The sequence below is a fragment of the Polypterus senegalus genome, chromosome 10 (assembly GCF_016835505.1).
Source record: "Polypterus senegalus isolate Bchr_013 chromosome 10, ASM1683550v1, whole genome shotgun sequence".
NCBI classification, from domain to species: Eukaryota; Metazoa; Chordata; class Cladistia; order Polypteriformes; family Polypteridae; genus Polypterus; species Polypterus senegalus.
In genome coordinates this window covers 56,369,923-56,383,540 of record NC_053163.1, presented here as the reverse complement: position 1 = coordinate 56,383,540, position 13,618 = coordinate 56,369,923, and the positions used below count along the sequence as shown (strand labels likewise).

Genomic DNA, 13,618 nt, shown 5'->3' with positions numbered 1-13,618 from the left:
ATATGCAAAACAGTAGTATGCATGTACAAACGGATATAGTTCACGCACAAATTGATCATATAAGGACACAAACCAATACAGTTCCTATGAATGAAACCAGTATTGTACACACGCAATCCAATTATGTATGGTGCAAACCGATAGTAAATATTCATAAACCAACAGTGTTCACATGTAAACCAATAGATTACGCACAACAATATATAATTTATGGCCTATTTGGCCCCTCATAGGATCTGCAAAGCCGCCTTCTGTCACACATAGATAGTAAAAAGAGACTCTGACATCATGTTCCAACTTGATCACAATGCGCCGCCTGACTTTTTGGTGGTACTTCAACTCGCGCATGCATTGCGTTAGGGCTTGTTTATACTTCACGCTCAGAATGCATAGTCATCATGGCTGCCACGCGTTTCCAGTGTTCAGTTAATGCGTCCTCTGAGAAGGTCCTCAGAAATAAACACTTTGCATGCACTAGTTGCAATACCAGCAAAAAGTCAGGGGGCACAGTGTGATAAAAGTTGGAATGTGATGTCAGTCTCTGTTTATAATCTTCATGTGACAGAAAGCCTCTATGCGGATCCTACGGGATTGATGTGTGCGCTTTGATATTTGATGAATGGTTTGATGTATGAGGGGTGAAGGAAAATGGCGACATGGAGATGCATTCATAGTGCTTTTATATTCAAGTGTTGCATATTACCGATTGTAATGACATGATACATTTTAAAAGCCTCACATATCATCTTTTGTGTCGTCTTTTTTTTCTGGGGCTTCCTCCTGACCCGACAGCAGCGGCAAATAGCAATAGATCACCACACAGAACACTGTTCTCACTGTGATAATACCTCGCTCTGCCACCTGCTGGATTCCTCCAGATTTCCGTAAAGTATGCACGCAAGCATAATGGTTCGTTTATACTTCATGCTCAGAATTTGTACGCGCACGAGTTGTAGTACCAGCAAAAAGTCAGGGAGCGCAGTGTGATAAAAGTTGGAATGTTATGTCAGAGTCTCTGTTTACTATCTACATGTAACAGAATGCCTCTATGCGGATCCTACGGGATCGATGTGTGTGCTTCGATGTTTGATGAACGGTTCAATGTGGTGAAGCAAAATGCATACAGATGCATCTGTGGTGCTTTTATATTCAAGCGTCGCATATTCCCAATCGTAATGACACAATTCATTTTAAAAGTCTCACATACCATCTTCTGTACCGTCTTTTTTTTTCTGGGGCTTCCTCTTGACCTGACAGCAGCAATCAGAACACATTAAATGTATGATATTCCAACTCTCTGCACATTTAGAATCCTTAGATTTATACTTGATATCACTTTCATAATGAAATGCATTAAAGTATGTATGTTACATTTTACGGATAAATGGTTAATTTTGTTTAAATAATGAATATGGTTAATAATTACACACATGGGGTGACACAGTGGCGGAATGGTAGCACTGTTGTCTCGCAGGTATTCCCTGTCTGGAGTTTACATGTTTTCCTGCTGGGTTTCCACAGTGTGCTCCGGTTTCCTTCCAAAGATATGCAGATTTGATGAAACAAAAATGACGCTTGTGTATGCGAGTGCTTGTATTCACCTTGCCAAGAGCAGATGCCCCGTGTAGGGATTGTTTCTGCCTCCTGCCCAATGCTTGCTGGAATGGACACAGCCCTGGAGTGATGGATTTAATCATTAAACATCCTTTTCTGAGATATTGGGGTAAGGTGTCATCAGAATTTAATGGGTGTTCCAGGCAATTCACAACACAGTGAAGCCGAACCTGTTCTCACCGTAATGGTATCTCCCACTGGCACTTGGTGGATTCTTCCAGATTTACGTAAAATACCCGCGCAAGTATAAGCAGTGAAACGCTGGCGTAGTTGTAGCGTCCGCTGAAGCACGCGTCACGTCGCGTGAAGTATAAACCTGCCCTCATACTTAAGAACTAAACGTGTTTTCTTAATTGAGGACAACCACTGACTTACTCAATCCAGAAAAGCACATGCAAATTAGAAGTGAAGATGAGCACTGCGCTACAACTCTATTTGTTGAAACGTCTGTACCAAAGTTTAACATTTTAAAAACTACGTGTGTTTTATGACTTCTGTCCAGTTGTCGTCACTTGATTATAAGCTACTTTTAATCTGTCTCCCAATAGCTGTCACTAACGGCGTTTTTTCCGCTTCTAGTTCAAGGAGCTGTTTCATTCAGGAAGAGACATTGAGTTCCTATCGAGTTGCTTTCAAACCGTCCTTGTGCGTGTGTGTGTTTTTTTAACCAGTGTTTTACAGTCACTTTCAATGGAACAAGCGTTTGGCCGAAGACGGTCGAAACCTGCTGTATGGTAGAATTTTCTAAACCGATCGCTGCGTGAATGCTTTAAGTGTGGTTAATGTCAAGCGGTTTAGGAGCGTTTCAGTCTAACGCTAGAAACGTGCTTAAGTGAGAAATGGACCCAGACACTCCAGGACTGTGACGTCGGCGGAGGGGTTTATAGATCTTGCGCTAGTTTGGTCAAGACGATACCTTAACTTGCTAAGTGCCGCAAAGATACACTGTCATTTTATAAAACTCGCCTGATCTGCTCATTTGAATCCCCATGTTCAAAAGATCTTCCTAGCGAATATCTTACAATATACGCTACCATTAAATAAAGGCATCATTTAACTAACACGCTTAGCTCCAACACAAGACCCTCGTACTTTTGGCGCCAGTCGTTCAGTTTTATTTTGGGCACTGGTTTGCCTAATGATGTTCTTCTATACTAATACGATAGAGACCACCAAGGATTGTAGTCCACAGTGGGCTCCGGCTCGAAGTTGCCTGATGGCACAGTATACCGATCAAAATTAATAAAACTTAATTCGCTAAATTCATATTTACAGTCACGAATCGCTGAGGAAATAAAAACCTACTAAAAGAAGCTTCATGTTAATGTCTGATTAGTACAAGAATTAAATAAACAATACTTCACCTCCATAGTCGCTCGCTCAACTCGAACTGAGATAAACCAACAGAACCCGAGAATTTTTCCGATCTTGCGGAATGCTCCAACCTGTAATAGGGGTATTCACAGTTAAATAATTAAACAGACTAACTCCGCTTTGAAGAGCACATTAATCATCTATTACTATATTAAACACTGGACATTGTATTGAGCGCAATTTCGACTCTTAAACATGGGAATTCGACCATCACTGAAATTACGTCAAAATAACGGACTATTTAGCGAGACATGAGCGATGTTATAGAAAATAATAAACAAATATAAATATAAAGTACATTATAAATAATTTACATTCTATAAATAAAGCATAAATTAATTACATTATATATGAATTACATTGTAAATAAAAAAACTGGATCGCTTTCAATACCGTCGCCATAGCCGACTTCTAACTAAACACATTAACAGTAAATTAAATAACCAGAAGCAATTAATTAATACATATTCAAACCTATTTCCACTGCAATTATTACTGTAAAAAGTGCAACATATGATTATTATGTAGTTAACTGGTTAAAATAACACAGTATGGTGTACCTCATTATTGATTAAATTGTGCGTGTTATATGCGTATGTGCAAAAAAATAACAGAAAAGCAAGCTAGCGAAGAGGAAAGGACACGAGCCGTGAGGGGCACATATTAATTAACGTTGTTAGCTTTTTTCGCAGTAAGCAAATAAAGGCGCCTGTTGCTTTTATCACGTTGTCTGTCAGCTATTTATGAAAGTGCACACTGAAAGTGATCAAAATAAGCATACAACAGCAATCTCGAATAGTAAACGATTGACGTTTGGAAAACGCTCAGATTCGCCGGGCAGCATTCATTTTAATTTCATTAAATATTGGCTCCTGAGGGTCTGGTGTCGATCTCAACAGCACAGATTATAAGGCAGGAAACAACCCTGGACAGATTGACAACCCATCATGAAGCCCACTCACATACACATCCATTCTCAAACTGGTTTCATTTGTCAGTTAACTTGAGTCTTTGAGATGTGGCAAGAAAACCAGAACACTCAAATGAAAACCCAGCAGAACATGTAAAACCTATACAGACAGCTAGGCGCAGGAGCTAAACTTTGCAAACCGTATATGTGAGGCACCACGACTAACCAGTGTGTAATGCAGACCTATCACCTTTCAAAATATAAAGAAGCTCCTTTTGTTTCCCAATGTAATTAAAACTATACAATCATTACTTTTGGCTCAGAAAATGCACCCTTTACTACCATCAACAAACATATTGCTAGAAAAAGTACAGAAATTGCTGTTCTTTTCCAATATGCATAACAGTCCAAAATTAATTAATTCATAAATCCTCAACTTTTCACTTAATCCTTCACTGTCATCTTGGACCAGTGATCTACATTAGTTTACCTAATTGGTTTTCTTCTGTCGTTTTTTTTTTTTTTACACTTTTGTTTTTTTTTCCCTGTACGTTAGCATTTGTACGTTAATCTATTTTCTAAACTGTGATTATTCTGTCATTGTCAGGCTGACCCAGCAAGCATTGGGTACAAGACAAGAAATATTAGTAGACTGGATAGCAATCTATCATCAACAACCATATGTCGACTTCACATGTAGATATGAAAAATGAGTTTAGCTTATCCTAAAAAGTGACACAGAACACTCTCTGAAACTCTTCTTAATATTCTATGACTTGATGCCCCTCTTAAGTTAAAGCATCTCTCGAATGATAAATCTGAAATTGTCAAAAATCCACACCTGGCCACTTCAGCATCTCATAATTCCGTACCTCATCATGTATTGCTCTCATCTTTGAAATACATCATTTCATCCTTCAAATCCTACATTTGTACAAACGCTAATAATCAGGAATTTATCAGCCTATGACTAATTTGGCTTTGCATTTCTGCTAATCTTCTAATATACAATTAATTCAGATATGTTGAATGCCTCTTTATTTGTAGTAAGGCCAACAATCACATAACATCTGTCCTATATAAAATCCAGAGACTTCCAATTAAATATCAATACGATTACAGTTCTCCTGCCTCTTACAAAACTTTTATGATCTAGCACCCGGGTTTACTGCATCATCTTAAAGATTATATTACATCTGGTTCACTCCATTCTTTCTTCCATCTTTGCTCCATGGACGGCCCAAGTCTTTAGTTCAAGTGCACTTCAAATCTGCAACCCACTCCCTCTTTATATATGAGGTCTTTAGACTGAATTTTATTGAAGAACAAAAAAAACAGAACTTAAAACTCATTTGTTCAAACTTGTTTTCCTTTCTAATATGCACTCTTAATTTCCATTTCTGTTATAAGAGTGTTTGCTTTAACCATTTTATTCTGTTTATACTTGAAGCCCACATATGTATTTTAGTATTTTACATAATGTCTTGAGAGGTACCATCACAAAATATGTAAGTTTATCAAATAAATGGTTCAAGTTAGCTTTAAATTATTTGGAATGTTAGTCTGTTAAAAAATAATGCCTTAACACTGGCATAGAAATAACACAAAAGTAAAATAACACAGATTTGGATTTTCTTTATTTAAAATTATTCCTTCAGGCAACATCTGCCTGGATGCCAACAGTAATCTTTCAAAGAGAAAAAAGTAAGCTAAAGGCTTAAGTATAGTGTATAGGGTTTTCTTTTTACAGTTTAGCCCATTTGTATAAGCTGAAGAGTTTATTTTGGCAAGAATCCTCATTTCTTTACAACTGAAAGGAAATGTTGAAAGGTTCTGTTTTCAGTAATCCTTAAAGAGTTAAGAATGTATATATATCCAAATAGATTTATTTATTTTACAAAAAAAAAAAAAAAAGAAAAAATTTCATATCTATTTCCTTCCTTCAACCATGATGATATGGTACCCAAACTTTGTTTTCACTGGAGGATCTGTATATACAGGTTTATCCATGGAGCTGATTTGTAAAGCAAAAGCTGCTTCTTGGAAGGGGCCAACCATCGAGCCTCTGGTCATCCATCCAAGATCACCCTGTTAAAAAGAGAACTGTAAAAAACTGTTGCTCTAAATGCAAAATGGTTAACAAATGTTGACCCTAAATATGTATCCTAATCCACTCTCTCACAGTGTTTCAACATGCAGTCTTAGGTTGGTAGTCTTTGGTGTCATTTCTACTGATAAACATTTGAGCTTGCATCTCCTTTCATGTGTTCATAAAATTAAGGTGTGTACTAAAGTATAGAAAAGTTGGAATTCCACTTCCATCAGTCCATCCATTTTTGTGCCTCAATATCCAACTAAGGATTGTTGGGGCTGGAGCCTACCCTGGCAGTAAAACCTGGGTAGTGCATTAATTTACTGTGGGGATCACTTATACTTCCCTCATATATACAGGGTCAATTTATATTGTCAATTAACCTAATACAAGTCTTTGAGATGTGAAATGAAAAAGGACCATCTTTAGAGAGAGAGAGTCAGAGAAGAGAAAGAAAAAGAAACAAAAAACACACAGGCAAACACAGCGAAGCCTGAGGAAAAAGTGCAAACTCCACATAGACAGTGACTGTGTCTGAGATTAAAATGCATTCTACTCAAGCTTTACAGCAGCCATACTAACCACTGTGCTACTTTGCTGCCTATGTTTTCACTACAACAGAAAAGCTGTTAGTCAGATGACAATTTGTATTGCCTCAACACAATACTACTGATATCTCTTTTTTAACTAAAAATGTAAACTACAATAACAAAGTTTTTCATTTTCACTGCCACTGTCTAGTCAAATCTGGTTATTTTCCCCACTTAAACTAGTCCACCATGCTTACCGGGAGGCACATGCAGATTTCCAAAATTAATCTGATCATTTTAGGTTTTTGCAATCTCACATTATTTAATACTTACTCCTTGCCTGGCTTTGTCTTCACTGTATTGTGATGCCACTTCACTGAATCGCATCCCTGATTTTAATTTTTCCATGGCTTCCATGATTTTGCTATGCTTTTCACACAAGATGTGTCGCACCTAAAAAATTAAAACCACTGCAGTGTAACAATTCAGTATAAATATATAAATATACAACACATTTCATTCACACAATAACTGCAGGCTTTAAATAACAATCACTTTTTAACATGTTGAATATGTATATTGTACAATTTTCATTTTCCTGATTTCATTCTTTTCTTCGCTACCAACAGCTTGTGACCCTATAGGTGGAAGGGGACATAGAATGACCATTAGACTGAAAGAGCTGTATAAAGATTTAGTTCCCCATTTGGCAACCACAGTTTGAAAGAATGGCTTGCAAAAATGCCATTATTGCAGAAAAGCATATGCATTTTTGTCAATCTCATGATCTACCCTCAATTGTGAATTAGACTATGGTGTACTTAAAACTCATCCACTTGGGACAGTGGCTTACATTAATCAAAAGAAAATAAGTTAGACCTTTCCTGGGCAGAACTACAACCTCAGACATGGGTATGCCAATCCTCACCACTACCACACTACATCTAGATCTGAATCACTCCTGTGCATAGTGTATGTCACAGTCTGATAAAGTCAAGGGACATCATCCACAAAGAGCAAATATACAATATTCAGATCCCTAAACTAGAAATTTTGTAAGGCTCAGCCACAGCTTGATTTGCAGTTCATAAATATGTTAAGACAAGAAAGAAAACAAGATTCACCACCGGTAGTGTCCTATGCCCTCCTTAAAAGGATTCAACTTAAAATGGACTCAACAGTACATAAAGGAAACCTTTGATCTTGTACCACATTTTACAACATATCACAGGAAGCACATGGAAACAGCCTTTTCCAAGTCAACAGATCACATGAACAGAGGACTGGTAAATTCCTGTGACCTCTTGATTATCTGTCCAAAAAGAGAGTGAAGGAGGAGAGGAAAAAAAAAAAAAAAGATCGTTGGTTCACTGTTCCGCATTTTGGGCCAATTTAAGGAGTTGGAAATGAAAATTAATCTTGTGAATTAGTTAGAAAATACAGATTTTTATATACTTGTACTTCATGCACATAAAGTACATCTATGAAGATGAAAATTGATTTCTCTCAACAATTCCACCTATATTCTTGATACCAGAATTCTTAGTGCATGGCCATTAAACAAGATGAGATGAACTTTTGGTTATTTGTCTTTTATGTTTACCAAGCCAATCAATGACCAACGCCTCTTGAGTCTAGTCAGCTACTCAAGTCTTTGATTGCAGACCACTTGCATTTACCTAAAAAACTTTACCAGAAAGGCACAACATTATATAAAACTTGATGGCTTCACATTTCATTCTGTGGCATGGTTTCAGCAGGATGCAAGTACAAAACATATGTATACTGTAGATATTCTCTTTAATTACCCAATAAATTATCCATCCATCCATCCATTCTCTTCCGCTTATCCGAGGTCGGGTCGCGGGGGTAGCAGCTTAAGCAGAGAGGCCCAGACTTCCCTCTCCCGCCACTTCTTCCAGCTCTTCCGGGAGAATCCCATGCGTTCCCAGGCCAGCCGGGAGACATAGTCCCTCCAGCGTGTCCTGGGTCTTCCCCGGGGCCTCCTCCCAGTTGGACGTGCCCGGAACACCTCACCAGGGAGGCGTCCAGGAGGCATCCTGATCAGATGCCCGAGCCACCTCATCTGACTCCTCTCGATGCGGAGGAGCAGCGGCTCTACTCTGAGCCCCTCCCGGATGACTGAGCTTCTCACCCTATCTTTAAGGGAAAGCCCAGACACCCTGCGGAGGAAACTCATTTCAGCCGCTTGTATTCGCGATCTTGTTCTTTCGGTCACTACCCATAGCTCATGACCATAGGTGAGGGTAGGAGCGTAGATCGACTGGTAAATTGAGAGCTTTGCCTGACGGCACAGCTCATTTTCACCACGACAGACCGATGCAGAGCCGCATCACTGCGGATGCCGCACCGATCCGCCTGTCGATCTCACGCTCCATTCTTCCCTCACTCGTGAACAAGACCCCGAGATACTTGAACTCCTCCACTTGGGGCAGGATCTCTCCTCCAACCCTGAGAGGGCACTCCACCCTTTTCCGCTGAGGACCATGCTCGGATTTGGAGGTGCTGATTCTCATCCCAGCCGCTTCACACTCAGCTGCGAACCGATCCAGAGAGAGCTGAAGATCACGGCCTGATGAAACAAACAGGACAACATCATCTGCAAAAGCAGTGACCCAATCCTGAGTCCACCAAACCGACCCCTTCAACACCCTGGTTGCGCTTAGAAATTCTGTCCATAAAAGTTATGAACAGAATCGGTGACAAAGGGCAGCCCTGGCGGAGTCCAACTCTCACTGGAAACGGGCTCGACTTACTGCCGGCAATGCGGACCAAGCTCTGACACCGGTTTTACAGAGACCGAACAGCTCTTATCAGGGGTCCGTACCCCATACTCCCGAGCACCCCCACAGGATTCCCGAGGGACACGGTCAAATGCCTTTTCCAAGTCCACAAAACACATGTAGACCGGTCGGGCAAACTCCCATGCACCCTCCAGGACTCTGCTAAGGGTGAAGAGCTGGTCCACTGTTCCGCGACCAGGACCGAAAACCACACTGTTCCTCCTGAATCCGAGGTTGACTATCCGACGGACCCTCCTCTCCAGAACCCCGAATAGACTTTTCCAGGGAGGCTGAGGAGTGTGATCCCTCTATAGTTGGAACACACCCTCCGTCCCCTTTTAAAGAGGGGACCACCACCCCGGTCTGCCAATCCAGAGGCACTGCAGAGACGTGTCAACCAAGACAGTCCTACAACATCCAGAGCCTTAAGGAACTCCGGCGATCTCATCCACCCGGGGCCCTGCCACCAAGGAGTTTTTGACCACCTCGGTGACTTCAGTCCCAGAGATGGGAGAGCCCCCCAGGCTCTGCTTCCTCATTGGAAGGCATGTTAGTGGGATTGAGGAGGTCTTGAAGTACTCCTCCCACCGACCCATAACGCCCGAAGTCGAGGTCAGCAGCGCACCATCCCCACCATATACGGTGTTGACACTGCACTGCTTCCCTCCTGAGACGCCGGACGGTGGACCAGAATCTCCTCGAAGCCGTCCAAAGTCGCTCTCCATGGCCTCTCCAAACTCCTCCCATGCCCGAGTTTTGCCTCAGCAACAACCGGCAGCGTTCGCTTGGCCTGCCGGTACCTATCAGCTGCCTCCAGAGACCCACAGGACAAAAAGTCCTATAGGACTCCTTCTTCAGCTTGACGGCATCCCTCACCGCGGTGTCCACCAACGGGTTCGGGATTGCCGCCACGACAGGCACCACCACCTTGCGGCCACAGCTCCGGTCAGCCGCCTCAACAATAGAGGCACGGAACATGGCCCATTCGACTCAATGTCCCCACCTCCCTCGGGACGGGTTGAAGTTCTGCCGGAGGTGGGAGTTGAAGCTACTTCTGACAGGGGACTCTGCCAGCCGCTCCCAGCAGACCCTCACAACACGCTTGGGCCTACCAGGTCTGACCGCATCTTCCCCACCATCGAAGCCAACTCACCACCAGGTGGTGATCAGTTGACAGCTCCGCCCCTCTCTTCACCCGAAAGTGTCCAAGACATATGGCGCAAGTCCACGACACGACCACAAAGTCGATCATCGACCTGAGGCCTAGGGTGTCCTGGTGCCAAGTGCACATATGAACACCCTTATGCTTGAACATGGTGTTCGTTATGGACAATCCATGACGAGCACAGAAGTCCAATAACAAAACACCGCCGGGTTCAGATCGGGGCCATTCCTCCCAATCACGCCCTTCCAGGTCTCACTGTCATTGCCCACGTGAGCATTGAAGTCTCCCAGCAAAACGAGGGAATCCCCAGAAGGTATGCCCTCTAGCAACCCTCCAGAGACTCCAAAAGGGTGGATACTCCAAACTGCTGTTCGGGCGATACGCACAAACAACAGTCAGGACCCTTCCCCACCCGGCGGAGGGAGGCCACCCTCTCGCCCACCGGGTAAACCCCAATGCACAGGCTCCGAGTCGGGGGCAATAAGTATGCCCACACCTGCTCGGCGCCTCTCACCAGAGTGGTAGAGAGTCCAGCCCCTCTCGAGAAGATTGGTTCCAGAGTCCAAGCTGTGCGTCGAGGTGAGTCCGACTATATCTAGCGGAACCTCTCGACCTCGCAGCACTAGCTCAGGCTCCTTCCCTTCAGAGAGGTGACATTCCACGCCCCAAGAGCCAGTTTCTGTAGCCGAGGATCAGACCGCCAAGGTCCCCGCCTTCGGCCACCACCCAACTCACACTGCACCCAACCTCCTTGGCCCCTCCCATAGGTGGTGAGCCCATGGGGAGGAGGACCCATGTTACCTCTTCGGGCTGTGCCCGGCCGAGCCCCATGGGTGCAGGCCCGCCACCAGGCACTCGCCATCGAGCCCCAACTCCAGGCCTGGCTCCAGAGGGGGGCCCCGGTGACCCGCGTCCGGGCAAGGGAAAACGTCGTCCAAAGGTTTCACTCATCATTGGAGGTTTGTTGAACCGCTCTTTGTCTCATCCCTCACCTAGGACCAGTTTGCCTTGGGTGGCCCTACCAGGGGCATAAAGCCCCGGACAACATAGCTCCTAGGATCATTGGGACACGCAAACCCCTCCACCACGATAAGGTGACGGTTCAAGGAGGAGCCCAGTAAATTATGCCCTCAAAAATAACAATGCTGTCAAACTTACATTACCCAAATGAGCATCAAAAATGCCCAGATCATATCCTAACAGCATCACATAACATACTTGTACACACATATATGGGTCCAAATAAAAATTACCTATCAACCAAACATGGACATGGGAGGCAAAGCCATGCGGACACAGCAACAGTGGGTCTCAAACTAAGATGCAGCAGCACTAACCACTGCTTCGCCATTCCACTCACTGTCAAAGATGTATTAGGTATAAATAGTTTTGAATCACCATGTGTTTCCGAAAACAGCTTTTCATGTTACATATAAGAAATGCTGTCCTTGAATACACGGTTTTGATTCCCTAAAATCAGAATACCTTGACTGCATTGCCACCCTTGGGTGTTTTCTCCTTTTTTTCACTGTCCCCAGCCCCAGAGGCACTAGCACCTAAAGGAATAAAAAAAGACACAACAACAATCAGAAGACTCAACAAAACGACAAGTCTCGATTTTGCACATTCCGTTTCAAAACCGTTTCCCAGTTATCACCAGGAGGACATTTTTAACTATTTGTAACTCTAGTTTCACTTAATAGGTTCTTGACATTTTACTTGAAAAAGTCACGCGTAAATGAAATGACTACAGCATTAACATACTTCATAATCGACTTACTTGAATAATCATTTTATTTAAAACGATGTCACTGTTAAGAAGCAATAAGCGCATTACGACTGGACATAATGGATGTTAATTTTTATGTTTTATTTATGGTGCAGTATAAAAGTGTGCTAATATTGCAGCTTAATGTCAAGACAGTGATTGCAAGCATAATCCAAACTACTGTACTTTTATTCATTCTGATAAATCTATAAATATTAACCTTTCCTCTGGACTCCTATATATGGTAAAATCGAACTCTTAAAATAAATAAGAAACAAGAAATTAATACAACATTTGCAAAAGTACCTTTAAATATGTGCATTTGAAATAAGAGTGGAAAACATGCACTTTAAAGAAGAGATATATTATTACCTTTCCCTCCTTTACCGCCTTTTCCTTGTTTAGGGGGCATAGCCAAGAGTCAATAACGAGGCTTTCTAATATTCAATACAAATCTAATCAGGCACCCGACTTACGTTTTCTTTCTACGCCGCGAAGCAGAAAAGACCCCATAACCTGATAAAGGTGACCAAAAAGATGCCTGAATTAAAAAAAAAAGTTTTATGTCTGAAATACAAAAAATGTTTAACAAAATTAATTAATTAGATGGGAAGTATTACATAATTCACCATCAATATATTTAATTCAGGCTTTTACGCTAAACATCACTGCAATATGAACGCGTCGCATCAGTGTTTTAGGAAGGACCTCAATTTTGTCTGCAGCTATGACGGACGCTTTGACTTGTGGAGCGAAATAGTCGTCTTATTGTTTATAAAAAGAAAACTCTACATGATTAAAATAGTCATTAACAACATTAAGAAAGACATAGCAAATAGGTTGAACGATAGATGTAAAACCCAAAAAGAGTATCCCAGCAGCAACGGCCACAATTCGGTTGGTGTTTGACGTCTGATGATAGCCAAAGCTCTGGTGTTAGTATTATCATCCGTTTTCTGTATTTTAAAAGTTTAGTCGCGTACTATTTTGTTTAATAGTTTATATTCATAGATGTCTGTATAGAGAGCTGCTAAATTAAAAGTGTAAAGGAAAGGACAGTTCTTAGAATATTTGCCATCATATTTAATGTATTCTCCTGCAGAGTGAATGAAATAATAGTCCTTAAGATACGTCATTAAAAATAAATATAAAACTAATATCAAATAAACATCAATTAAGGAATCAGATTAAATAACTCAATACTAATCCCGTAGTTTAATAATATAAAGTGTTATGTGTGTGTATATATATAGAGAGAGAGGGTGGGCAAAAGTAGGTTTACTGTTGTGAATACGGGAAACACAGTTTATTCTTGTGTTATTTATTAATTATTGTATTTATTGGTATTTTTCTTATGTGTC

The 13,618-nt window shown here is 41.6% G+C and overlaps 2 protein-coding genes across 2 annotated transcripts in view; both read right to left on the bottom strand.

Annotated features, from left to right (window-relative positions):
* Nucleotides 1-3,053, bottom strand: part of LOC120537125 (long-chain-fatty-acid--CoA ligase 4-like) — a 79,580-nt gene extending 76,527 nt beyond the window's left edge. The window contains exon 1 of the mRNA XM_039765803.1: nt 2,979-3,053. Within this exon, the coding sequence (XP_039621737.1) occupies nt 2,979-2,984 (6 nt within the window). The 5' untranslated portion in view covers nt 2,985-3,053. The remainder of the gene's footprint in view (nt 1-2,978) is intronic.
* A 2,464-nt stretch (nt 3,054-5,517) lies between these two features.
* On the bottom strand, nt 5,518-12,755 carry pin4 (protein (peptidylprolyl cis/trans isomerase) NIMA-interacting, 4 (parvulin)). Its single transcript, XM_039765802.1, has 4 exons — nt 12,630-12,755; nt 11,975-12,045; nt 6,854-6,973; nt 5,518-5,986 (listed from the first exon to the last, which is right to left on the bottom strand). Exons 1-4 carry the CDS (start codon nt 12,667-12,669, stop codon nt 5,828-5,830), a joined length of 390 nt encoding a protein of 129 aa, XP_039621736.1. The 5' UTR covers nt 12,670-12,755; the 3' UTR covers nt 5,518-5,827.
* Between the last annotated feature and the right edge of the window lie 863 nt (nt 12,756-13,618).